The sequence below is a fragment of the Oreochromis aureus genome, linkage group 2, assembly GCF_013358895.1.
Source record: "Oreochromis aureus strain Israel breed Guangdong linkage group 2, ZZ_aureus, whole genome shotgun sequence".
NCBI classification, from domain to species: domain Eukaryota; kingdom Metazoa; phylum Chordata; class Actinopteri; order Cichliformes; family Cichlidae; genus Oreochromis; species Oreochromis aureus.
The window spans coordinates 19,681,479-19,709,262 of NC_052943.1; the positions used below are offsets into that span (position 1 = coordinate 19,681,479).

At 40.6% G+C, this 27,784-nt stretch overlaps 1 protein-coding gene across 5 annotated transcripts in view; it reads right to left on the reverse strand.

Moving 5' to 3' along the window:
* Positions 1-27,784, reverse strand: part of atp8a1 (ATPase phospholipid transporting 8A1) — a 107,676-nt gene that overhangs the window by 20,820 nt on the left and 59,072 nt on the right. For all 5 annotated transcript variants that reach the window (XM_031741474.2, XM_031741477.2, XM_039620431.1 and 2 more), the window contains 11 exons: positions 27,148-27,197; positions 26,774-26,843; positions 25,840-25,924; positions 23,219-23,358; positions 21,285-21,423; positions 18,414-18,478; positions 14,553-14,725; positions 13,425-13,608; positions 10,634-10,744; positions 5,103-5,177; positions 3,642-3,764 (listed from right to left, as the gene is read on the reverse strand). In XM_031741474.2, the coding sequence (XP_031597334.1) occupies positions 3,642-3,764; positions 5,103-5,177; positions 10,634-10,744; positions 13,425-13,608; positions 14,553-14,725; positions 18,414-18,478; positions 21,285-21,423; positions 23,219-23,358; positions 25,840-25,924; positions 26,774-26,843; positions 27,148-27,197 (1,215 nt within the window). The remainder of the gene's footprint in view (positions 1-3,641; positions 3,765-5,102; positions 5,178-10,633; positions 10,745-13,424; positions 13,609-14,552; positions 14,726-18,413; positions 18,479-21,284; positions 21,424-23,218; positions 23,359-25,839; positions 25,925-26,773; positions 26,844-27,147; positions 27,198-27,784) is intronic.

Sequence of the window (27,784 nt, forward strand, 5' to 3'; positions counted from 1 at the left end):
AATCCTTTCTGCCAAAAAACACTCCATATTTGTGCCGCCTTTTTCCCCCCACTGTGCTAACACAGACGCTGGTGTGAACTCTGAGAAAATTTGTCGAGATTAAAGGGCAGATGGAGGAGGGCATTAAAAAATCAAAAGGAAACAGGGGGAAAAAAAAAAAAAGCATCACGTTTTAATATTTGGCTTGTTTTTAAATCACTGGCAAGTTAGAGGCTCACTTTTTTAATATCACTTTTCAACAACTTCAGCAAACCTGTCAGTGAAATATTAAACACTGCTTATACAAGATGAATTACACATCCTGAAAACTGACTTTCTGTATGTTGTGGTCTTCAGAACAGCTATTCGCACTATTTTACTCTGTAGGGTTACTTGAAATCATCTGGCTGGAAAATGAATGGGCACAGTGAAGGAACAAGTCCTGCTCTAATCTACGCTATGGGCTTGTTTTTGGTCCCTGTAGCACAACCTCCTCATCTTTCCTATCAACCAACTAAGTCCTTTAGCAGCCACCCCCAATCCTGGATTACCTCACTCTCCCACTGTGTACACAAAACCCAATACACTGAGTGAGGGCCGGCCAAAGCAAACCCCCACTCCTCTATCTCTGTGGTCAAATGTGTATTAAATTATCACTAATGTTACAATCACATGTTTATGCCAATTAGCCTCCCACTGGCAGGCTCAGCTCTCTACCAGCCTCCTCCCCAGCTATCTCAATCCCAAACTCTGTGGGGGTGTAAACCAGCCCCAGTTTCCGCTCTACAATAATGAATGCTAATGAAATCAATAAATGCTCATAATCATTTGTCACAGTAGGATCCTCCCTTTCACCCCTCCAGCCACCAAGCTCTTTTTCTTTCCCTTGTTACCCAGCAAGCTGCTGGAGCAAGAATCCGCTCCGAATGAATGCCTCGTCTGTCCTGCAAATATTCGGCCCTTTGTCAAAATCCTAATTGCCAAAAACAAAAATAAAAAAAAGAACCTGAACCACACGAAGGCCAGTAATTAATATCGAGCCAAATATTTCCAGAGCTGCTCCCACGCTTCCTGTTTCAGTTTTGAGGAAAACCGTATGCAAGAGAAGTAATGGTGCTACATAGGAGGTGATAGCTTCTGGTAAACTGCTGTGATCACCAAGGCCACACGAAGGGGAACATGGTTTATTAGGGCGGCTTAGGTGTCTAGAATTTGCAATTAAAAGTGAATGAGCGACACAGCTGAAGCCACGCCTTGAGTTTCTAACACCCTCCGTCTCTCCCTTCTCGCACCTCAACACAAACAGCTTTAATTCACAAAGACAGTATCTGTTGTGTACAAAAGAGCCGGGCGAGCAGAAAGACAGGCTTCGAGGGGCCAAATTCCTGCTGGATTTTCTCGCCTCGCCTCGGGCCAGCTGCAAGGAAAATATCTCGGGAATAGAGTGGACAAGCCAGCAAAAACAACCTGCTGACCTGGCCAAGTCATCATTTATGAGTCTTGGAAAATGTGGCCCAAACAAAAATGGAGGTTCATTTGCTTCTAACTATCACATGAATATTTTTTGTGATTCCTTTTGTTGGCACCAAAAACTTAATGAAGTCTTCGCAAAAAGCTAATTAAAGGGAAATCCATCATACAGCAGGATTCACAGAAAATTTCATACGATTTATGAAGCAGCTGTGATCATATATCATTAATCTAAAGTATGATTAATAATAAAACGAATGTGAATCATAAAATCTTGCAAAAATTTGAAGCGATCTGCAAAGAACACAGGGCACTTAGTTCACATTTAGTCTATTTGTTTTTCTGTGAAAGGACCTTCTATTTCTTCCATTTCATTTAGATAGTCAGCATACTTACTACTGTTATGCCAATTTATCAACTGTGACATTACAGTCTTTAAACGTTATATTTTTTTTAACACTGTTGGAAAAAACTCTTTTTGCTGTATTAAAATGTGTGAGATTAGCAGGGCTATACCTAATGTTCACGATAGGTTTTTCTTAATTAAACAAAGGCTAATTGTGTGCAACAGCTGCTCTAAAGATACTTACTGATGAATCATATCATGTATATTAAAAAAACACAAGGTTCAAAGCTACAACTTTACGAGACTTTTCAATCTTAACGCTGCCTTCTGTCACTTTTAAGTGTGTAGCTAAGAAACAATTACACTTCTGAAAGGTTATAATTTAATATGGTAGAAAAATTTACATACTTGGAAGTACAAATTGTGCCAAAGATAAAGTAGAACGTGTTGTTAGTGCCAATTATAACCTGTGATCAAAGTAATCATGGAGTCAGTGACAGATGGATGTATCTGCCTGTGTCAGCAAGTCAGATATTTTAAAACGAATGTGTTATCAAAGCAACTTTATCCTTTACATCTGTTCTTGAAAAAAAATAGAAACTACATACAACACAAGTACTAAGGTATACTTGTTATACTTGGTAAACAACCTCTTCCTGTGTATTTGTACTCTGATATCATGCAGAGCAGACTGGCGATCCAGCTGTTAGGTGTAATATTAAGTTGGTAAGATATGAAAACATACTAATATAATAGAGCCTCCTATGGACAAACCAGCTGGGGTTTTTTTTAAACAGTGGGATCAGATGCTACATTTAAATTTTATCTATTTTATTTATTATCTGTAACAATTCATCACAAATCAGAACAAATGAGCTAAACGCTCATGTTCATTAGGACGCATTTTAAAATGGCTTTTTTAAAAACAGCAGTGAGTAGTTCTCGAACTAGGGATCGGACCAGCGTCATCTGATACGTGCAGTCTGGTATTGTGTGGGTTAAATACGATCTGATAGGCTTCTAAGAGAACAAAAAAACACCTCACTTAAACAAATTGCATAATTTTCTGCGACAAATGCCATTACACAGTGACAGCACACTCTCTCTATTCCCTCCTTTCTGCGATTCTTTCTGCTGCCATCTCCCAACAGATCTGACCTTCCATGCCCGTGACCACCATGGCCAATCTGCTTTTAATCCACCTCCATGTGGTGCTAACCAGGTCACCACGCCTGTGAGGAGGGTCCAGGAGTCTCTGGCTCAGCATGGAGAAAGGAGGAGACAACTTTATTACCAGTTGAAGGGGGAAGCTAACAGACAGCCCCCGCAACCAGACAGAACAGGTCAAGCCAGGCCAAACCAGGCTACGACTGGATGCCCACAAACTGCAGCTGCCAGGTCACTGAGACGTCAACACAACAGATCGCTGTCCTGTTATTAATGTGATTTAATTACTAGAACCTTTTCATTTAGTGGGGAACAAAATTAATTCCCAATCATAAAAGGTACAATAAAAAAGGAACATATCATACTTATAAGGTTTTTTTTTTGTTGTCACTTAATTTGAGCAGAATTAAAGAAATGGCTGTTAATGATACTGTGCAGTTGAAGCATGTCAGTAAAACTAACAGTATTAATGACATAATACGTCTATGGAAAATACTGTTATACCTACATACTGTTAGACTTTATATGAAATATATTCACAAAACATGATACTTCTACTTAGGACTGCAACGAAGATCAAACTGAGAAAAATAAATAATCTAAAAGTACTGAAATCTGTTTATGTGTTACAGGAAACATCCATATAGATAACATACATGTGATAAGAGGAACAAATTACCTTGGTATTAAAGCCCATGGCATTCTGGGAGGTTTTGTAGAGCTCTGGGTATTTCAGCATATTCTCTTTCCTGCAGGAGCGCTCAAATATTCCCAGAGTGAGAGGAGGCAAGGCAGTGAAGATCTACAAAAAAAAAAAAAAAAAAACACACCCGCAGACGTGCACAAACACACAGTGATAAATCTGATATGAAATCATATGATTTAGCTAAAAATATCTCCTTTTAAAGCTGCCACGGTAAATCTAACCTCCAACTCCAACATCCTGTCAAAGCTTTGTTTCATTTTGTTCTCCACTTGCTCCATTCTTAAGTTTACTTTATTGAAGACTAGCTGACCTTCTTATTTTGATTTGTCATGCTTTAAGTCAGTTCATATGCAAAAACCATCTCCAATGAGCATCTGCGGTCTTCTTGACTGAGAAGCAGGTATTTAAAGCATCATTTCTTGGTGGTGTTGTAATGTTCTGTATAGCAGCTGCTGAGAGAGGAAGGATGGTATTTGTGTAGCTCAAGGGGGGCCTCAGTGATTCAGTTGGTGTGAGTTCCCTCCAGGCCCATCTGGAGTGGGAGTCTTCAGGCCTCAGTCGGCAGGACTAGTGGGCTACAGGACATGCTCCACTGGCTTCTTTTCTTATTCAGAGCCAGGCTGAGGAAGACCTCCATTGAGGGGCAGATTCAGCCCACTGCCTCTAACAGACTCCCACTGAGCCAACGGAATTCCCTCAGTTTTTGATAAAGTAAAAGACTGAAGCTTCTTCCCACAACCAAAACAGCGCTGGTTATAAAGTGTGGGGCAAAGGGAGGTGGCGGGGTTATTATGAAACAGAGCAAAAAGGCAGGGCTCAAATCTCCTCTTTACTTGACAGTTTGTGCCTGCCATAAATTACTTGCGCTTGAGGCCGATCGGGATTGTGGGGAAACTTCACTTCACACTTCTCTCATTCATTTTTGTTGATTGAATCGAGTTCATTTTTATAAACAGTTTAAAGTTACATATTGACTCATTGTGGTCTTAACAGTATACTCTTAAACCTCAGACTACAGATGCACTTTTCCCCCCTCCTGCTTAATTCATGACAGATATGAAATATGAGTTCATTAGGAGTGGTCCTGTTACGGCGCTCTGAGGGACTCCCTACATCAGCAGCCGGCTCTCTTTCTGCTCCAGTCTTCCTATTCTTATTATCATTGAAACGTAGCTGTTCTTACTAACTATACTCTTTGGGGCAAGCGAAGCTGTTGTTCTTTCGCATTCAGTACATAGTTTAGGGCACACAGGGAATACGGGCTTGACAACGGGTCATAAATAAAGGAGAACTTTTTCAGGATGCTGATGACATAGTCACGCAATAAAGGGATCAGGCTTGAGGCACCACAGCTAATAAGTTCTGTGTCAAAGAGGGGACAGAGGTAGAGGAGTAAAGTAGTCTCTATAGAGGCAAATTTCTCTAAACACTCACCACATTGTACAAGCCAATGCACCAGCGTTCAAACAGAATCTGACCAGAGAAGCCATTGACGAATGCAAACCAGATCTAAGAAAGGCAAAAAAGACCAAAAAAAAAGATAAAATGAGTCAAAACAGCAACATAAGAACAGAACAAATACAATCAGAGATTTATAATATAATCTGTTTAAGAATCCATCAACTTTAGTGGCAAACAATGAAGTTGAAGTGTTGTAACATTTGAAATACATCTTTTAATGAGCACTGTCATTTTAAGCTGAAAGCCATTTGGTCTCAGTTTTGATATTGAAAGCTTTAATCATAGACGACGCTGCCACATTTACATGCATGCAGCTATTTGCTCTTTCGGTGTATGCTTTTCATTAGTGATTGCAAAGATAAGTGGTTAACATTATCAGATTTGAGACAGGATCACTGCATCTACAAACTCTTTGCAAACTCCTTTGACTGCATCTACAAACTAACGATCCACACAACATCCTTCAATGTCTTTCTTATCCTACCATCAGATCAAAGGGAGAACAGCCTCCGCTAAGATTGCAATTATAGATAATAGAAAAGAAAAAAGTATGTTCCCCTTTAGTGTAGGGGAAAAAAATAAATAACTGAATGATCCTTAAATTAAAGTGGTTTGGTTTTAAAGTGCTGACCTGTGATCAACCTGCGTCATTAGTTTGATTCAGACACAATTCTAACTTAAAAAAAACAAAACAAAACAAAACAGGCAGAAGGGCCAAATGAGAAAAAATGAGAGACAGTGGGAAAGCCAGGACCTCCAGATGGCACCTCGGAGATGCAAATTCTCCACTGGATTCATCACACGATTAACTTCAAACATATATCTTACCCACTGTTTTCCTCCGTGATCTACCTGATGACATGTGGGTGACAGATGAGGTTAGTTTTAAGGCCAAAGTCAGGACTGCAGAACTCTTGAGTGATTGAGACTTTGATATATTGTGTCAGGAAAGGCAGACAGAGGTAATGTAAACCATGTGCTGAGTGGAAACGAGGCTTATCACCGTATTTTGATTAGCCACGCTTATTTGAGCAAAATAATGCCTCTAAGATGAAAGCAGAGCAATAGCTCCAATCTGGTAGGGAAAATGGCACATACGTCGAATTTTTATTGGTGTAAAGCGGATTTATCTGACATATCCTCGAGTAAATCTGACTGCACACCCTGAAAATTGTTTGCAGATTGTAAATCAGCAATTGCACCTTACAGAGTTACAGTTTGCAATGTTGTGGTCCTGGATAGACTCATGCCAAAACTGTCAAGAGAACATCAGGGGTGCTGCGTTTTGGCCATGGCCAACCAAGCATTTCCTCGCTTCATTTAACCTCATTATGAAGGCATGAACTGCTACAAATTCTCAGATTGAGACAAAGCCTGTTTCGGGGCCCCGCCCGCCGCTGCCACTGTCTACACGACCAATAATAATCTGCCACTGGTCCTTCCCATTTACTCGTGAAAGCATAGGCATGAAAACAAATGGTGAGACGTTATGCAATGGTGTAGACGAATCCTCTGTTTGCCCCAGACCCTGCCCCTCACCTACCCCTCTCTGCCTCACCCACCCATCCCGGATCCCGCCATCAGGTGCACTCTACCATGATGCTGTTTCTTTTAAAAGAGGGGGTCTGGTTTTAACCTCAGCTGAATGTGGGACTACATATGGCAAGACCAAAAGACGAACAGTACAACCCCTGGCAAAACACAGAGAAATACACTCAGATGCCAGTGCTATGAGCTAGGTTCATCCATTAGCGTGGCTCAAGCGACGGTAACGAGAGGCTAGCGGGTAGGTCAAACTGCTGAATTAATTACAGCTCTGCTCAATGAGGGTCTGGGCTGATATATTGTTGTGCTAAGTTAAAAAAGACTCCTATTCATAGCTTGAGGTAACTGCTTCTGTGTGAGTGTTTTGGCCTGGTCTCTCGGGTCCCAATAGCTTCTCTCTCTCTCTTTCTCACTCTCTCCGTCTCTTGAGGGACAGATGCATTGATTTGCTCATTAGGGGAAGTACCAGGCCGGATTTTTTCTTCCCCTTTTCTTCTCCTCTTTGAGTGCCACTCAGCGAAGGGGTGTGGCTGGCCTCTCTCCCTCACTGCACATCATGAAAAACAGGGATGGAGGGAAACGGGAGCTGTAGAAAAAAGGAGGATTGGGCAAGGGCTAGGAGATAAGAAGACTTGCATATTCATCAGCAAATGAAAAATCATTGATTCCAGTGTTACTTCACTGCTGTCTCCAAGTAGCTGGAGGGTGAGGGGTGCGGGTATGACATTTGTCCCCAACAATGCGAGTCCTGATACTCTTAAGCTCAGCCCTGCAGAATTGTTAATGGAATTCATACACAAAGCAAGCACAGAATAAAGAGTCGCATAAAGAGGGAGCTGATAAATATGCTGGAAATATGTGGAGCTACAAACAGAAGCAGTCTCACAATGCCAGCCATGGCCTCCGTGGATTAATTCGGAGCTACTGGTCGGCAAGCTTTGCTCTGCTACTCGGAGCCGTCTCTGACTAAACTGAGCTCCACTGAATGAGCTTTCATGTAATTGCCTCATAAATGCCACTTGTCCATCAGCCCCCTCTGTTGCACCCTGGCAATGTGTCAATCAAAGCTGAGTGGCCAGCTGGCTCGCCCATTTGAACTGAGTTTCTATGGTTTCTTTTAAAAGGGTCTCTTAGCTTTAATGTGGCTGAATTCCACTTTTTTGCTGCTATTCTTCAATCACTCGAGGTTATAAATTATTCCCGAACTTTGTTTAGTTACTGGACACATTGTTTAAAAATGTTTGGCTACATGTTGCCGCCTTTTTTTTCTTCTTTTAAATCAAATGAAAATTCATAGCTCAAGCATGAATGTGCTTAAAGTGCTCTCTAACCGATTAGGAAAAGAAATGCCAATCATAACCAGCAGCCTCTAAAAAGTAAAAAGAAACACTGGGGTAGTTGCGCATGTCAGTCAATCATCCGTTGGAGTGACAGCCTTACATTCTGACTCACAATTAACCCTCTGTGAGCCACAGAAAATCCTGAACCGCTCCAAGAGCTTCAGACTGAGTTGTGCTCACATTCACGTCTTCCACAATAGGCCGAGAATCCTTCGCCCTCTTACTCCATGTGTCTTATAAGAAACCAAAGACCCCGTGGAAGCAGAGGGAGATGAAAAGAGGCTTAAACACAGGGTCTTCCTGCCCTGGCATTCAAATTGTAACCCACACTGTATGGGACAATGGTGCCGCGAACAAAAAGTTAAAATTCCCGTCAACATCCTCGATTCTGTTCTTGCAAGACATCCCGAGAGTCGAGGGGAAAACATGCGAGCTCAAAAGTAAACCTATTAGTGCAACAAATGCAGCTTTGACTCATGCCCCGGGGTTGCGGCTGTGTTAGACGTCAAGGTCTTACAATACGGGGACATTTCAAATACTGAACCAGCCAAATCGTGAAGAAATGTCCTATTATCTACTTCATTCCCCTGAAGGAGCCGAGCATGAGAGGGGGAGGGGACTTATGTTTTCAGAAAGCAACAAAAGGTGTACTGGAAAGAAGCTCGCCCTGCAGACAAAACTATCGATGTTATGTTCCAGTCGCTGGAAAAAGGCCTTTGAAAATGGACCTGGTATGTTTCAAAGGAAAGCAGTATTTGGATGCACAAGGGGAAAAAAAAGGATGCTGAGAAGAACACTGACCAGGTTTTGATGTGATGTTATCTGCCTTTTCTTTTAAACTTAAAAATCACATTCCTAGTGATTGAGAAGCTAACGTTTACCCATGATTAAAAACAGGGACAAACAAGCGTAATCCAATTTTAAGATGTAAATGTCAAATGTAATGGATTGTGCCAACAGAAAATTACATTTGCTGAAAATTGAATTTTACTTTGAACTTGTTCTCTGAACTGTTACGGCATATGTGGAAAAGGGCAGCAGGATCGAATACTCACAATGAATTTATAACTGCAGTTACAGCCTGGAAAGAGACCAGTTACCCTCTTTCCAGGTCACAATAAGTCAGGGGCAGACACGCAGGAATGTTTTAAATACACGACTCATTTTTCATGGCACATAAATTAAAATGAGGATTTAAAAAAAAGGGGGGATCAGAGGTCAAGTGTCACAGAAAGAGGATCAACAAAAGCAATTTTTAAACTGGTCATGTTTCCATAAAAGGTTATGCAATTATGAGGTTCTAAAAACCTGACGCTTGTCATTTCCAGCCACCGCACAGTTTCAGCAGGGAGCGCTCTCAAAATGTTCACATTTTATGAGCAAATAAAGCAATATCCTCAAATCTTGTCAAGCAACATAAAGAAAGAGAGGTGGAAAGAGCATTCTTTTAAGTGGCCAAATAACGTCTTTTTCTCCTGTTCTGCTTCCAGATGTTATCTACTTCGTGGAAATCATATGTCGTGTTTTTGGTTACGCTGCGTGGTCACTTTGACACAAAGTGACTGGTAAAGCTCAAAGCTCAAAGATCAAACACTCAGCAGTTTCCACTTGTGGATTTTTGGAAAGGTGCAAAGCCAAACTTGCTACTTTTGTCACACAAGTGCACGGCCTGTTGATCAAAACATCTGAGCACTACTAGTGATAAAGCTGCCGATGACAGGAAGCACTTCACATGCCTGGTCACCCTTGGTTATGGATCTGAGGCTGCAATCTGCACTGGGTCTGGTATCTGTCAGATGCCATCAAACCCACCACACAACAACTGACCGAAGCCGGCAGAGACACGTGAAACTATCTAATCCTTATCCACTGATAAACAGGGAGAGTGTTAGAGTGTCTGTGAACATTTCCCAACAAGGCCCATCGGTGCAGTAAAAATCACAATGCTGGGAAAATGTTATCAAGTATTAATTCTGGCATTGGAAAGAAGTTGAACTTGCCAAGAAAAATAAAAAAATGCATATAAATATGTAGGAACATGACAAGAAAGCCATTTGATAAAATACATGAAAAATAAAGTTAATCCTAATATTTCACCATTATCACAGCCCAAGTTAGAGCATAATATGATTGGCCACTTGTAAATAATCATCTGCATTTTATTTCTTGGCATGTCCAATGTTATTCGCGTAACAATTAATACTTAAATGTTAGGACATAAAATATGTGGAGTCACTAGTGAACTGGTTCGACTTCTCACTAATTCCAATGAAGTGCTGATTAATATTCTGAGGACTGAATAACTGGCAAGGACTAAACGCAGACTTCCTGTTAATTATACCGCATATTATAGAGTGTGTATGTCTGCGAGCGCTCTCGTGTGTATATTCTGCCCCGATATGTCAAAACTCAAACCCTTCATCCAGCGGCTGCACAACCTGGCAGGTACTGTGAGGGGCCAGTCAACAGAAATACAAACATGGAAACTCTAACAGGGAATCTTTGCCTTTACGTAGTTGTGCCATTTGCATCTCTTTGAAAAAAAAATCTCAAAGCTGTGCATTCACATCTGGCTTTTTGCATGACTTTCAGTGCCGAGAGCTTCTGTGTGAGTCTTACCTCGATGATGTACAGGACAATATTCTTGTAGAAGCAGTACAGGATGCACTTGGCTACGCGGTTGTAATTCCAGGCTCCGTGAACCAGCAGCAGATTCTTTAAGTATTTGAACTGTGTGGGAGGGAAATGAACGGAGGAACACGACAAAATGAATGGATAGCAGAAGTCTGTGTCTAATGTTTGTCTGTCTAATGGTTCCTTGTAATCAGAGATCAGGGCTGGAGCACTAAAAGAGTTACAGAACTTCAAGATTAAAAAAAAGGTCTTTTGTCATTCCCGGGCAGAAAGTCTCTGATGAGAGCTTGTGGCCAAAGCTCTCGCTAACACATTCCAGAAAGTGTGTAGACAAAGACTGTAAGGCCGAGATTTGAGTTGCTGAAATTGGAGGGGTTCATATGGGGGTATTAGTCTCCAAGGGCCTAACATAATAGTTAAATGGCTTCATAATTATACCACTATTTAAGGCCTGTGGTGAACTTTCAATCACACTGCAATTTTGGCTGATGAGTGTGATAGCACTGGAGCAGAACAAGTGTTTCATCACACCTTCTAGCCATCTAGAAGGGGTAGGTTGTGTCCAAAATCATTCACTTAATCACTTCTCCCTCTTTGCTCCAAATTAGTGAGCCCATCGGCAAAAAGGAAAAGCCGCTTTCGGACAGTACTCGGGTCATTTTCATGGCTTCATTAATTACATTATTACTGTTGCACAATTAAAAAGTGATACATCAACACCAGCTAACAAAATAATTACTGACACAGATTTTTTTTAATGATAAAAGAAAAGACACCCAGCATATTGTGCTATAACACACAAAATCTCTGTCAGTGTTTGTTTGTTTTTTGGTCTGTGAACTCCTCCAAGACCATCAAGAGCCGAGGAACCAAACTCGTTAGACCCCTGAAGGCTCTTATCTATATGAGATGTTATGATGTCATCATGTTGCCCAGCAATCACCTGGCAACAGGCTTAAATAACTTTTTTTAACGCACTTTAACACCTTATAAAGCCATTGTATAATTTTTATTTCACAGCAATATCATCTCATTTATATGCACAGAAGTTGAATTATACATAGCTAGCAAGGGGCTGACATATAAATTATATCAACCACCCTTATTTTTCTTTTTTCTTTTGTCAGTGTGATTAAGTATTTCAGCTTGCCAACAGTGTGAACTAGTGTGGGCATATACTAGCTTTTCCAAACATATTAAATATATGTATTTTTTAGTAGTTTAAATTCTTTATGTTTGGGTAATGATTGTGGGTTTTCCACTTTTGTGAGCAGTTGTGTCATACTTTTAGTGCAGTACATGGAGTATAGTAAAACTCCTTTTACATTTGGATAGCACTAAAACATGGCTTGCTATATATCCCAATTGTATTGTGAGTAGTGAGTGCCTGACATTTTGAACACAGCTTTGTTTATTTTGGGGTCTTGTCTTTCAGCATCAACACAGAACTGCTCTGTGATATGAAAGAACAGTCGCAGCTCCCAGTTTGTGTGACCCCTCGGAGGGCTGGATCAAACATCAGTTAACACAGAGCCAAGCTGATGACAGACAGTCAGCAGAGATGCCTTGGCCCGAAGCCTCTTTACTCTCCACTTACTTTAACAGATAACACTGTTCAAGTATCAAATCTAGCTGCGGAGTAATCTATAGCAGCAAGGTGCTCATCTGACACTCGCAGACATTAATCTAAATCACGTATAGGAGTACAAAAACAAGTTATACAACTTCCCGGGATTGATTTCAGTTTGTAGTCAGCAAATTACAGTTAATGTACCGTTACGCCAAGATGCGGAAAGTACCACTGGAAGTCTGGAGGTGTAATTTAATTTGACGCAAATCGATTACAAGAGGCCACCTGTCTTTGAAGAACATACACTTTCTACATGTCATGCGGATTAAATGGGGCCCTTCAGACAAACCCAAGTCTCTTGATTAGTAATTTCATACTGAAGCACAGAAAATGCACTGCCTTAGTCAACTCTTAGTTCCTCATACTCCCAAGCCTCTTGGCTGTACAAACACAATAAACTAAGTGGTGTGCTGTGTAACAGACCCACAAACGCCATGGATTTTGTGCCAACGGGTATCATATAGCGACGCAGAGTTTCAGACAAACTGGTTGCTGGGACATGAGTATGGATTTAAGAAGCATTTTGCGAGGATATGTTTCCCTATAGCTATGTTGGGAGTTGGGTTTCACCACATGCCTGTTTTAGAGGAGATGCTACTTTACTGTATAAGCTGAAGCCCTTTCAGATATATGACCTATTGTTCCTTAAGAACAATGTACCAAGCTATCAGTAACATGTAATACATTTGAGAAAACAGTGACAAGGCTGTCACAAGGCATGAAAAACAGTATTACTGCTAAAGTACTGTATGGATAAGCATTTGCAGCTTTGACGTGTTAATCAACTCGTGTATTATTCTGATTTTCACTTTGCTTGAGCCAAATTAAATATCATAACCTACCTGGTATCTTCATTTCTGCAGTTACTGATCTTTTATTACTAGACTGACAGATTGGATCCTGTTAATATTTTAATATTTCTCTGACTCTCAAATCCCTTTATCAGGGTGAAGTTACTGAAACACGTCACACCACATCACAAAGGTGATGATTTACAATTTTAAAGAAGCCTGAGCTTACAGGAAGCACTTGTACAAATGCAGATGTTATTATTTAATATGAGCATAATAGATCTTCTTTAAACTTCAATATTAAGTACAAGTTCCCACTTCATTTATTTTCTGTTTTTAATCTCTAACTCCTCACCTGGGCAATAGAGTAGTCTGAGGAGTTTGCCGCCTGCAGACCCTCGTTGCCTGAGATTCCCACACCGACATGAGCTGTTTGGATCATTCCTACGTCGTTAGCACCATCGCCGATGGCCAGCGTGATCACCTTCACCTGTTTTTTCACCATCTCAACCACTTCTGACTTCTGTAGAGGTGATACTCTGAAAGAGAGTGATAATACACGTGAGTCAATAAGCAAGTCCAAAACTGGGATAATAACAGTGAGAAAAAAATAATCTGGGAAAAACAGCAGCTCATATAAAGTTACATATAATTTGTTTACTTTTTGACAGGATCTCTTAAAGAGTAACAAATATAAACGGTAAGATACTAACTGCTGCTGGCTGGGTGTGAAAAGGTGGCAAAGCAGCTAGAGAACAGATAAACATCTTCTTAATTTACTAAGTAAAACCAATCCTCTTCCTCAAGACTTCAATCTTAGCTTTATGCCCTCACTGCCAGCCTCTAGCCTCCCTAACAGTGGCTTCTTCTTTGTGCACCAAAATCAGCGTAGTATATAGTAAAGAAATTCTCTGGAGATGATGTTGTAAACTGCACGTCTGTCTTTAGCTGTGAAACTGTTAATGTTTATGTTCTCCATGGTTTAAGGGGCCTCATTCATCCCGCGGTGTATCTTAGTGCCCACAGAGTGTGCACAAGGCAAAGGCAGGTGGAGGTGGGGGCAAAAAAATAAATACAAATTTGACGTACTGCACGGAGTAATAGCGTGGCATCTAAAGGGTCGCTGTTGTTCTGAAAACATGGTGCTGAGTTCTGGCCCCAGATCCTGTCATGGTTGCTTGAGTACTTAAGTGCTTCCTCTCATTTATGTGGCCTGGGCAGGTCAACAGCGCACCTTCATGTTATATTATGGTGCCATAAAAAGTCTAAATGACCTTTATGGTGAAGAAATAATAATATGGAGATTTAGGACATAGTTTGAAATTTCACTTGGGTCATTTTTAACATTTGGCTCTAATAGAAAAATAAACTTCAAGACAACAGCTTGGGCTTTCGGATTATTTACTGCCTGATTCTTTTAGACACGACATTTAATGTCTTGCTTGTTCCCTGCTTATTTTATTGTTTCGGGTTTAAATCTTACCTGCAGCATATGACAGCTTTACAGGACAAGGCGAGGTCCAGGAAGTACTGGCGCACTCCGAATGTAAGAGCGTATTTTAGAGTCTTTCCATCAATAATGAGAGCAAAGTCGTTTTCCTTGTAGAGGGAATCTCCCAGCATTCCACAGTGGTGGCTGAGCGTTTCTCTTGTTCTCTAAAAGAGGGGAAAAAAGCATGAGAATTTGATATTTTAATTTTTTTTGCTTTTCATGATGTTTCTGATTAATTACCAAAACAATGGTATAATAACACTTTAAGGGTGTCTGTAGAGCAGATCCTCAATGAAGAAAGAAGGCGATCAGGATTTGCGACACATTTCATGGCTTGTTTAATTACCCATATTACTCCTCCGAGGTTTCATGAAATTTATCTTAATTTTGGAGATACAGACAAAAGAATAAAATAAAACAAACAAAAAGATTTGTTTAATGTGATGGCAAAATAATGAAAAAATAGATTTAAAAAAGCACAATAAAATGAAAAATAGCAATAATAATCTTTAAAAAAACAGAATAAAAAAACAAATCCACACTTCACTGAAAAAGGAATCTCTAAAGACAAAAAATAGTCTTATCATCTTAATTTTCACCCAAAAATGACCTTTATATAATTGTACTGTTTTAATGAATGATAAATACTAATAATGTTTACATATATTAGATTCTCGCCACTCACACACTCACACAGTTTGAACTATGGCATTCACATTTCTTCACAATGCTTAAATGTATTGATCCCTACCAAGAATTTTTTAATTCTAAATATATTTATTGTCATTTATGCACTGGCTTCATATATATATATGTATATTCAAAGTAATATAACTTTAGTCTCCATTTGCATTACTTTCAAATAGAGATCTGTCCACTCTGGCCGCTAATCCCTGACTGCTCCAGAGCAGCTGCTCTTGATATTTTAAATATTTATTATAATTCTCCTATTTATTACACTGAGGCCTTAGCTATGATGTAATAACACAGATGAGTTCTAGAGTATATTCTGTTTGCTTTTACAGTATATATATCTGTGGTGTTGATGAAAAGCTATAAATATGACACTGACAACAGGATTAACTGTGGTGGTCTATGGGCATGTGGACTGGATGACAGAGTGGTGAGATCTTCATTGTAGTACTCATTAAATCATCCTCACCCCAGATGGTGAAGTCATTAGCAAATAAAACCACTCTCTGTGGGTAACCATTATCTGTGTGACAGCATACTTTGCTAGAACTTTTACTGCACAAGTAACCAGCAGTTTAAATTATTATGTTGCTGCATTCAACTGAAGTGCAAGTGAAAAAGGTTATATTCATTCAAACAAATAAAAAGAGACCGACAAATAATAACCAGGCAGACAAACTGCATGGACACAATGTAATTTCCTGATGCCCCAAAAGCTGAAAACATTAAAAAAGAATTATGGCAGTTAAAGGGCGGGGTTGGTGCTGGTGTGGAGGTCAAATATGTCAAAGTGGTCAGATTGTACCAGGGGGACCACGCAATGTTCGCTTGGCATAACAAAACTCTGAAACCTCAGCTTAAAGGAAATATTTGGAGAAAGTGGCTTTACGTTTCACAAAGCGAGAGGAGGAGAGCGAGACACACGCACAGAGAGAGAGATGATGGATTAACAGAAGAGAGAAACTGAGCACGAGGATACAAGCAGAGAGCAGCTGCGAGGACTTAGCCATCCCCGATGGGGTCTGTAAAACAGCACGAGATGAGCAGCGGGTAGGCAAGTGTGTGTGTGTGTGTGTGTGTGTGTGTGTGTGTGTGTGTGTGTGTGTGTGTGTGTGTGTGTGTGTGTGTGTGTGTGTGTGTGTGTGTGTGTGTGTGTGTGTTTTCGTGTTCAGGCCGGAAAAGTCATAAGTTGTTATATCTACATTCAACTGCTCCATTCAACTACAACTGCTCATTCTGACTTTCCAGATGACATCTCAGTGTGAGAGCGTGTGTGCTGGAAACATATGTATGTGAAAGAATTTGCTTTGTTCGGGTACAATGTATTCACCCCAGCGTGATAAGCAAAGTTTACCATTTCCTTAAGGAGGGCGGCCATTCACCCCCCTCAACTCCAATTCCCACTAAGGAATTTTTGCACTAATGCTACATGTCTCCTCCTGAAGCCTCTTTTGTTGTGGCTCTAATGACCAGTTTAGCCTATGTGACAAGCTAGTGTTTGGTTTTTGGAAGCGTATGTACCGTCCATTCAGAAATCCACAAGAGCTTGTGGAGCTCCATTGTTTATATACACCTTAAGTGATACAGCCAAAAGAATGAGACACTTATTACGTGGAATCTGGACGCTTGTATGGACCTAATGTCATCGTCTCTCTTAGACTTGGAGGCATTAAACGGGGCATGTTCCATCTTAGTGAGAAGAATATGGACACATACTTTTGACCAATATGTCACTGGAAAAACTACCTATGAGCAGTTAAGACAGAGTGTTTAGAAATCCTATTTTAGTCTTATAAAAGTGAAAATAATGAACCTCATCCGTCTGTAGCTGTAAGATGAATAAGATTAATATGCCAATGCTATGCTATGCTCTCAGAATGATTAAACACCCTGACTAGAAGGCAAAGCTTTTCAGAATGACCTAATCCTAACTTAGAGAATAGCATTTTATTTCAAGAATTTCACTTCATGTAACATTTAACACAGGGAATGTCAGAAACTGTGTCCTTCCTTTGATAATTGTTTCTAAACACTGCAAAGAGACATGCCTCAATGACTCTCTTTCGCAGCACAACAGGACTCAGAACTACCAGCTCTGCTGCCTGGTCCTCTGTTCACTGTTCCTCCTCAGTGTTGTTGGAGAGATTTCTCTCTTTTACATTTTTAACAAACTGCCTTATGTAAGCATCTGCTCAAGCACAGCAGAATGGGAGCTGACATTTCAAAGTGCTGGTTCGTGAGCTTTATGAATGCACCAACCCCGAATTTCTGCCTCAACTTCATTTATCATGCCTAACGACCGGCTGACAGAGTGAAGGCCGTCCGTCATCACCCCCAAACAGCCCCCCGCCCCGCTTTCCACTCCTTCATTCCCTCCTTCTCGCCATTTCTCCCCCCCTCCCTTCTTGTCCGACAAGCTAAACACAGCACGTTTCTCCTCCATCTGTGGCTCCTGTGCTCGGCAGCTTTCTCCTGCTGGAAGTGCAGGGACTTGCCCTTTTCAATCTCAGAAACAACAGACAAGGCTCTCCTGCCGTGGGGTCAACAGACTTCTCTGTTGGGTGTCTTAAAGATGTTAAATGCAGAATCTGGGAAGTTGTGAGGATTTTAGGAGGAAGACTCCCTGTAGCCTCATCATTTTAGTTTGGAGATTTTCTAGTTTTCATGGGGACTGGGTGAGGTCATGAGGGGACAGATGTTTTTATCTTAGTAAGTTCTTTAACTTCTGTACAGTACTGTTTTCCACGTACAAGAACTGTTGATCAGTTTTGGTTACTGTCCGATATTCTGATCAAATCTGAATCTCTAAAATCTGAAGCCCAAATGATCCATATTTGTTATTTCCCTTCATAAAAAACATACTTTAAAGGCATTTAGTTCATGTTGATCTCTGACAATAACGCTGCTTCACTAGAGATATATCCAACACTCATACTGATATGCTGGAATAAGAATCATGAGCCGAATGGCAAATACATTAGTATTATTTTTAACACAGTAATGGAAAAATGAAATCATGCTTTAAATTAAATTTTGAATGAAGTAGTTTTAGAACAGCCTTGCTCATGGATTTTGTGAAACAACTGTGAGTTTTATGTGTTTTGATTCCCCTTTTCAGGGAAGTTTGATTTATGCATAAACAAAATCTCGTATACTTACATCCAAAGTGTCTTCATTGATCACAATCATGCCCATGTTCTTCGTCAGCAATTTGCAAGAATGTCCTGCAAAAAAACAAAACAAACAAACAAAATAACCAGTTGAAATCGGCATTTTAGACCAAAATCTTAAGTGCTGCAAAAATATAGGAAGGGATATAAAATACATACAACTTAATTAAATAAAATTTTACTCTCATAAAATTCTAGTAGCCTTAAATGTAAACAGTCCAGTTAACTCATCCCAAACCTGCATCCACATGCAAATATTAAATATATAAAATCTACAAGATAAGTCAAACAACGTTTTAAGGGATCCAATTAAAATTTTACAGCTCAAAGCAAGTGTCTCAGCACATGACTAATGAGTTTGGTTTACAAGAGTTTGTCAGTTTCCTGTTTTAATAGGCAGTTACAACTCCGAGTTACCCAACATGGCTCTCTAGGGAGCGTTTCCCTCAGCTTTTGGCAGGGACAGATGCTCAGGGTCACCAGCAAGGTGGTAGAGGGCGCCTCCCATTGGGGAAAACAGAAATATTTCATGAACCAAGACTGAAGCCTTCAGTTTAGTGCTGTGGCTGTATGAAAAGGGCTGCCATCTGTGGCCATAACCACATAAATATTTGTGGGCTTCTACACTTTGCTTCTGTCTGGAAAGGGATTTTAGTTTCTTTAAGGGGGTTACCACAAAGCCTCTGTTTTGTGAATATATGGGTGGCATTCTCTGAGTGAAACTTAGATAAGATTATACACAAAACACGTAGCCGAACACAATAGTGCACCCACAATATGCACAAACACACACACACACACACACACACACACGCACGCACGCATGTGTACATACAGAGGAAATGAGCAAATTTCACCTCCAGAGTCAAAACCAAACAGCGCTGGGGTCTGGCAGATTGTTTTCTTAAGTGCAAAGGTGCAAACGTCCAAAAATTTGCCAATGTGTGCAAAACGTCTCCCCATCTGGACGCAGCCTCTCTGTCACTCCCTTCCCCCTTGTCAATTCTGCCTTCCGTTTAATGTGTTTAACTTTAGCTCATTTGACTTTTCTCTCTCTTTTTTTTTTTTTAATGTCACCAAAGTTAAATTCCTGGCTTTTCCCCCCCATCTCAGGCAGAACCAAACACGGCTCCCACAGGATTTGAGGAATGTGTAACAATGACACTTGTGTCAGGCTATTCTGGAATTTTGCCTCAGGAGCAACAATTAGAAATACAAACTTTAGCCGCAAAAGCCACTCAAAGAGGGTAACATGCTGACTGGGATTTTGAGAAGAAGAATGGGGGCTTGAAATTATTGTAAAATGACGGGAAGAGGAACAGGTCAACGTAATGGGGGCTCAGGGGCTCATATTTGTATGGTCAGATAAGGGATGGTGTTTACTTTTTGGTCCCTCTCTGCTTAAGGACATAATGCACCCTCCAGCCACACTTAACTGAATGTTAGCAAAGTGAACACTGTTTTCCTAACCGATCGGCTGGCTCTTTCCTTTGAGTAAATTCTGGCTCTTACCTGCCTTGAGAATTACGTGAACATAGACTCCTCTCAACTAGCAGCTCATAGCAGCGAGAGCGTGTCCAAGAGCAAACATTGCTCTTTTCTCAGACAGCCTACAGCATCAGAGTCGTTTCTTTATCGTATGTCATTATACTTCAGGTTTATTGACAAACTGGATTTAGGACAATCTTTAGAGCTTCAAATCAACACACCTGTATGCTTTACAAATAAGAATATTATTGCATTAACAAAGATTTCAATAAATGTGTAAACTCAACAGCGTTTATGCCAGTATTATGTGCCAAAAGTGGCACTTGGGTGGTTTCGGCCACCTCCAAATGTTAAATAATGTCCTGGCCTGAATTCAGGGGTCTAATTTGGCTAAAGGTGCACCATAAACTCTGCCAATTGGTATCATCTTTCAGTGAGGAAAATAGTAAAAAAAATAAAGTCAATATTAAGCAGAATTTTTACAGAGCAACCCAGTCAAAAGGCGGACCTGTAAAAATACTTCCAGTGAGCATGGGCTTCTGCTGCCTCACATCTGGGCACAGTGGGTACAAAGGGCTGATTCAGTGAGGCCACAGCAGCAGGAGCAGCCACAAACGGAGGTACTTTTGATATCTGTTTTTTTCTGAACGTGTTACCTGGCTGACTGTATTCAAGGTCGATACATTTGTTTGATTTGCCCACGTCTAGCGCAGAACGAAGAAGAATACAAACCCAAAGAGACAACCAGCGTTAGTCATTCACCTTTCCGATAACATCTGCAAAACCTCTGGGGGACCTAGATACGTGAGACGTGCCTGCTTGTGTACATATGCGTGTTATTTATTTCATGTCAGTGCAGGGTGCTCATACATCATCTGGCATTCTGCGACGGATGCTTTCACTAGATATGTGTGACAGAGAAACATTCAGCTTGTCAGCTGTTTGTCTTTCTGGGTGAAGAATGACTGGAGTACCTGTAAAAGGCTGGCATGCACTTTAGCACAGAAAAAAAAAAAAAAAAAAAAAAAAAAAAATCAGGCTTGCCAGGGACTTTCCTTTTGGTATGAGACCAAGTACACAAATAAGGTTAAAGCGCATCATGAAGCACAAACAAGAAGGAAAATAGCTACTGTTGCTTTTGCATTACAGGGGAACTCAATCTTAGCAATGTCAGCTGCATCAGTCTGCTTTTGGCAGTTTGGCAGCCTTGAAATAGGCTTCCTTTTGGTGTGATTGATATCTGACCTTTATGTTGTGCCCCATTTCTGGTAAAAATACTAATAATTGTACCAATAAAACCACACGACACAGCAGAATTCACATAAAAAAAATCAAGCTCGGAAACCATCCGGTCATAAATGCTGCTGCTTACCAATATTGATGGCTGTTTCCTGTTTGTCCCCAGTCAGGATCCAGATCTTTATGTCAGCCTTCATTAGAGTCTCGATGGTCTCCGGCACCTTATCCTGGAGCTTATCCTCTATCGCGGTGGCGCCCAGGAGCTGCAGGTTCTGCACCAGAGAAAGTCAGTAAACAAGTCAGTTAGTGAGGATCATAACACAGGAAGGCCTTTAAAACGTCACGTGTCAAGCAAACATCTGAGCCGGGATCGTGTCACTCACTCAGTCGAGGTTTTCCCCTCATCAGCCGATCTTGTTTATCACCAAGTACAAACCGCGGCGGTGGACTTAAGGAGTTTTGGATCAGTTACTGTGCCCCTGCATCTGTGTTTGCATCTATAGACACGATCTCTCCCACACAAGCACACCCACAAAATGCAGTTGCTGTTTTTTTTCCCAGGAAACTCTGTGTTTCTCTGCGGCTGGCTGTGGGCTTGTATGGGCACATCACAGGGCCAAAGGTTTGACAAGACCCAGGGGTAGAGGGGAGACAGGAGCCAGCAGCAGAGGAAAGGCTCTGGAAGCTCTTTAAGTTGTGACCTGAGCCTTACTGCCTGGATGTCTGTAGGTCTGTCCACGCTAATCACTGGGAACCACACAGCCCGGAAAACTATGCCTGGGGAAGACCATGACTGAATGTGCCAAATTTTCTTTTGCCTTTTCAACGTAAGCCTTTCATTTCTCTCTATGGCTGCTGTTAAAGCCACTCTTTGTAAATTATGATACAAGTACCAGTTGAATCAGGGAGAAACGGTATCATAGTCAGTATGTTGCTGGTAGAGTCTGTCCAGTATATGTAGCTTACTCAAAGTCTCCACTGAGACAAAGACTCTTATGATGTATGAATTCACCACTACTGATTCTAATATGTTAAAAAGGGGAAATAAAGTTCTGAATTTTCACGGTGGAGCTACAGTATAAGAAAATAGGCTAAAGCAGTACTTTGCATTGACAAACAGTAAACAATAAATATACTTGTACTTAAATTAGTCAGGGATCATAAAAAGCATCCCCTGCAGCAGACCAGTGAGAAATAAATGGGGAAAAATAATGAAGAATTAGATATTAAAAGCTAAAACAGTGTATCAATACAAAATAATTGTTTTTTAAAATAACAATCAGGATCAAATAGAAAGATTTTCCCACATAATACGTAATCAGCATTTTAGTTAAGAAATGATGAGAAGGAGAAACTTCGGACACACTGGACTGTCTCCATCCTTAACATTTCACTGTAACTCCACTGTGCCCCCCTGTGGCATTACTGTGTGCATTTTTAAGTGTGGGTGGCCCTAACCCTGGCCCAATCACAATCACCCTTTGGTCATCTAGTCCTCCAAAGGCTACCTCTCCATCCCCAAATAAAACAGGAGACCCTACCTCCCCTACACTGCAGAAACAGAGGGGTGGGAACAAGGGAAGGGAATTGGGGTTGGGCCGCAGTGCCACACTCTGTTCATTTGGCAATGCGCATTAAATTTTTCTCTCTGAAAGCTTTTATGTTTATTTCATGATTGATTGCCCCCATTTGTTTTGGGCAGCCAAGAGCAGCCATGACGAACCTGCCAAGTGGCTGATTTACTCTGTGGCTTCCTGTGTTTGACTAACGCTTCCACACAGACCCACCTCACAGAAAACCAATTCTACCTGCTGGTGAAACTTATAAAAACACACACGATTTTGAACTTTTGCAGGTTTCCAGACGTTATTTCATTTTTTCAGCTCAAGGCCAGTCTGACTTTTCAGAAGTTTTGTTCCCATAAAATCCTATGCATTAAGAAAGTGCAGCATTTAACCAGATGAAAAGCTTTGTGCTGCTTGTCAGTCATACTGGATTCTGCAATAAAAAATAGCCCTTTCAGAAAAACCGACACAGTACAAACAAACAGGATGTCGCTTAACAAACCTTCTCTATCAGTTCGTAGCTCTCCTCCAGTTTTAAGGCTCTGTTCTGCAGGGAGGTGCAGGCTCTGTGGTGGATCTCCAACCACTGCTGATAGGACGATTCACTGACGTCTGCCACCGCAAAGCACAGAGTGCGCAGTCCTATAAGATTTAAAGCAGCATCGCATCTGGGTCAAATGTCATAGTTCTGACTGTTTAACATTTCAAAACACTGATTTACTGACAAGATTGTGATGTGCAATCACTGTTAAACATGTTACACGACACTAGTCCTACTTACTGTACAGTTCAATGAAAAACACTGCTACGTAAGTCAGCTATATTTCTGACCATATTAATCAACACAATACACAGCATGAACGGTAACTCCAGCAAAATAACTATCTGATACCATCCAAATCAAATCTAAACCATCAGATTTATATTTAAATCTTGCATTGGAAGCAGGTTATTCAGACACCATTTGTCTAAGTGTATTACTTTAAGCAAATTTATACTCTGAATAGGTAAAGTCTATTTTTCATATTTTCAGGGGGTAAATAAAAGGTACTAAAGGGTTACTAACATACGCTCAATAGGAGCTGAGATAAGCAGCAACTGTCTTTGTTGAAGAAAGCGCTTCAGGTTAGTACGGTCAATTTTCGAATCAACTGATAACGTCACGGTAACTTCCCCAGTTACAAACTTTGATTAACAATTATTTTTATGTATTACATTTAATAAAATTATGTTTAAAAATGTCATTAAATTCAAAATTCAGATCAGATATCTTAGCATACGAAAAAATAAGAGCATTTTCAACAAAACATTTTTCTGTTTAAAATTTTCTGAAATGTTTTGTTATTGAAATGTTTATCTATTACTTATTTACTTTGGTGTAGTATGAATGGCCATGTCAGGAGGAAAAGCTATAAAACTTTTGATAATACAGTCCAATTCAGGCTCGCCGGCTATATGTTTGACACCCCTGCCTTAAAAATTGGAAATCAGGGCAAACAGACCCTTTTGGTCCATGAAGATGTTTTACCTCTAATTTAAGAAGCTTCTTCAGCTCTATAAACTGATGGCGAGACCCCGCTGGTGGGATTGCCCCCTGGAGTCACTGACCCACCTTGTAATCACGTGAGACATAAAGGATCAATTAAGCGCATGTCTGAATCAAGGCGTGGCTCATTGTGCAAAAGGGGCCAAAAAGGCCCTATGCATCATAAGATTTATTAAGGTCACAAAGGTCAAGGTGTAAGTGAGGGTTGACAACACCCAAATACCAAATATGAAGCGCAATTCAGTGAGGAACACAATCTAGGAGAATCAGCTCGACAGGACAACACTCAGCTGTACATGTGCATCCTAAAGGAGAAAGGTCACTCTTTCAGGCTGTTTGAGAGAAGCACAAAGGAGGTCGACATCAACTATGAACGACTATCATTGAACAAAGGTGGCGGAAAATGGCACTTCACTTCATGAAATCCCTGTTCACACCTTGAACCATGTGACCTCAATAAATGACATGATAGGGGGTGGGGCAGGGTCTCACGAAGGCTTCACACCTTGGCCTCTGACAGGATGGTAATGACCAACGCCTAAATTCACACCTCGGCTCATGTGAGGTTAACAACTCACATTACAGGGTGGTTCAGTGACTCCCAGGACCACTTTCGAACACATAACACCACCAGGTCTATAAAGTGACTCTCCAGCAATTTACAGAACTGAAGAAGCCTCTAGAATGGGAGGTGAAAATCTCTGTGAACCACAAAGGAGTCCAGATGCCTTCATTTCAAGCACTTAAGAGTAGCTTGACCTGGTTGACTGAGAACCTACACAGATGTATGAATAAAGCACTCTGTAAAAACCTTTAATGTACAGGAACACACTGGAAAAAACAGATGCTTGGGAGTGCTACTGAACTGTAGAGTTGTGACTCAATACATTCCAGATATTTTTACTAGAATGCAGAATTCATGGTTAAAAACACTTTTTAATAAGAATAAGAATAACTCTAAAAATGGCAGAATGACATTTCCACAGTTGGTTACCCACATTAAGACATTTTTTATGTCTAAATATTTGATTGAGGTATTGTCTCATTTAAAGTGGATTAATTTGCACTTTAAATGAGACAAATGTCCAATACACTGATTGAAGAATTCTAGTCTGAAAGACATGTTATGGGTTCGAAATGGCACAAAATGGCAAAAGAGACCAGTAGATAAAGTAGGTTTTCATCTGTAGTATCTCGACTTGGACTGGGAATTACTGGGCCTGAAGATCCTCACAATCTGTCCTGGATGCTAAATTTAGCACACATCAAATATTCCTAATGACATCATTTTGCTGGTGTTTCACAAGGGGGCAGTATGATCACAGAACAAGAAGCAGAGTATGTGGTGCAGTTTCCTTCAGGGTCAACAGCCTTGTGTTAAAATTACAGCAGAATATTCCCACTAGAAGGAAATTTCCATTAAATAATGCATGAGAGGAAAGGCTCTCAGAAAGAGGAAGTTTGTTTACTTCTTCAACATCAAATGATGATTCTGTCCAGAGATAACGCAGGGATGTACAGCATCCTGAAAAGATACTTTATTTTTGGCAGACAGGGGGCGATGTTAGTCCACTCACCTTCAGTGGCAAACTGCTCCAGGTGCTTCAGTGTGATCTCTTTGTACCTAGAGCTGTCTGCCAGGCGGTCATAGATCACTGTGTCCTGAAGGGAAACAAACACTCACCGGTTACTGACACCCAGAGAGGAAAGAAAGGAACCACCTGGACTTGTTCTACTTTGCAAATGTGGCTCTAAGACTGTATTCGGCCCATGTAGAAGCACTTCGTGTTCCTACTCAGATAATTCTAGCTATTTGTATTAAAAAAGAAATATATACTTGGAGAAGCCTGATCTGGGAACTCCAGACTTTTGGTGCAGCCATGTATATCTGGACTAAGAATAACCAGTTCCATCCACTGGTTATTGTTTATAAATAAATGGGAAAAAAAAGCTCATTAAAAGATGAATCATCATCGGATGAAAACAAATGCTTTCATCTGGTGGTTTAGTACAATCCAGTTTTTCCAGCCACACAGACTGTTTATGTTCTTGTGACCAAAACCTACTCAAACCCAAACAGCCAATAGAACGCTGACTACAAACAGACACCAGAACGCTTCCGGTGTCTCGTCCTTTCTCCACAGATTAGGGGTGTTGCAATAACCATGTATTGGTGATACCTGTAACATTTAAAAATAAAATATTGATGTTGTGTTATACTGTGCAATTTGTAATTCTGCTCTCACTTTTGTATTATATTCACAGCACAAAATTGTTGCAATCCAGGAAATTGTAGATCCGATGAAATCTTACTGAGGATTAAATCTAGTCTGGCCATAACGTTTATTTGTTATTTGGCAGAGATGTGTGAAATGTGGTGATCTTGCTTCATCCTGTCACCCAATGAAAAGATTTCCTGACATGAGCGAGAGGCAATAAGGAGAGAAGAGCGTTTCGGCGATGATGGTGATGACCTGTCACGCGTTGCTATGGAGAGAGACAGACACTCACAGCTCCTTTGCAGTAGAGGCGGATCTTCCCAGATGGGGTGCGCATGATGACTGACATCCTCTTCCTTGCGCTAAGCGATAAAAAAAGCCAAGAGAGAGTGAGAGGGAAGAAGAAGGTGGAATAAGGAGAGAAATAACAGCACAGTGTGTTACAACAATGCTACAGTAATGCATGGTTTGAGCTAGCACATGATTACTGAAAACAAAGAGGTGGGTAACAAGATAACCATGTGACCACAGTGGGGCTAACTAGGATTAATTAGTTAATTAATGATGATGCTACTGAGGCTCAAACAGAAAATTCTATAGTAAAAGACTGTTAAATATGGCATGCTGATGGTGTATATGCATAATAAAAACATATAATAACTGTACCTTGTAAACTCCAGCACATGAAGCAGTTCATATTTTTCCTCTGTTCCAACCTGAATTGAAAGAGACGTGAGAGTTAACATAATTCAGAAGGAGACACTTCAACCTCAGTCTTCTGAGACAAGTTATCTTAAGTAGCACAGCCAAGCCTGCCATCCTCCTCCAATCAGCTTTAATTGCACTTAAATGTGTTTATCAGTTGCTTGCACTGAGCCGATGGAAGGAGAATAACAAGGTAAAATTCAATTAACTTTCTTAATTGTGGACACTGCTAGGTACAAGACAGAGTGATTAAAGTAGATGCTTAGAGCTTTAGAAGGTCTAATAAAGATTAAGAAATTGGACAAACGTCTAGGAGACGAGATGTTCTGACCAAAAAGGGGGGAAAAAAACAGAGGAAATGGCTCTGGCCTTTCAGCCTCAGGCTCTTTGAGTGCAATCATCAGGTTAGCCAATTAGGAGAACAACAGGATGAGTGACCCGAGCATTGGAGAGGACACGCTGCATCAACTCAGGATATAATCACGGCAAATGTTGTGTTTTTCCATCACTGTGATCCAAGTGGAAAACCACTTTTAGTGCAGTGTATTTGTTTTAGTTCTGTTTCAAAACATCTGACAAATTTCATGCAGTACTGTGA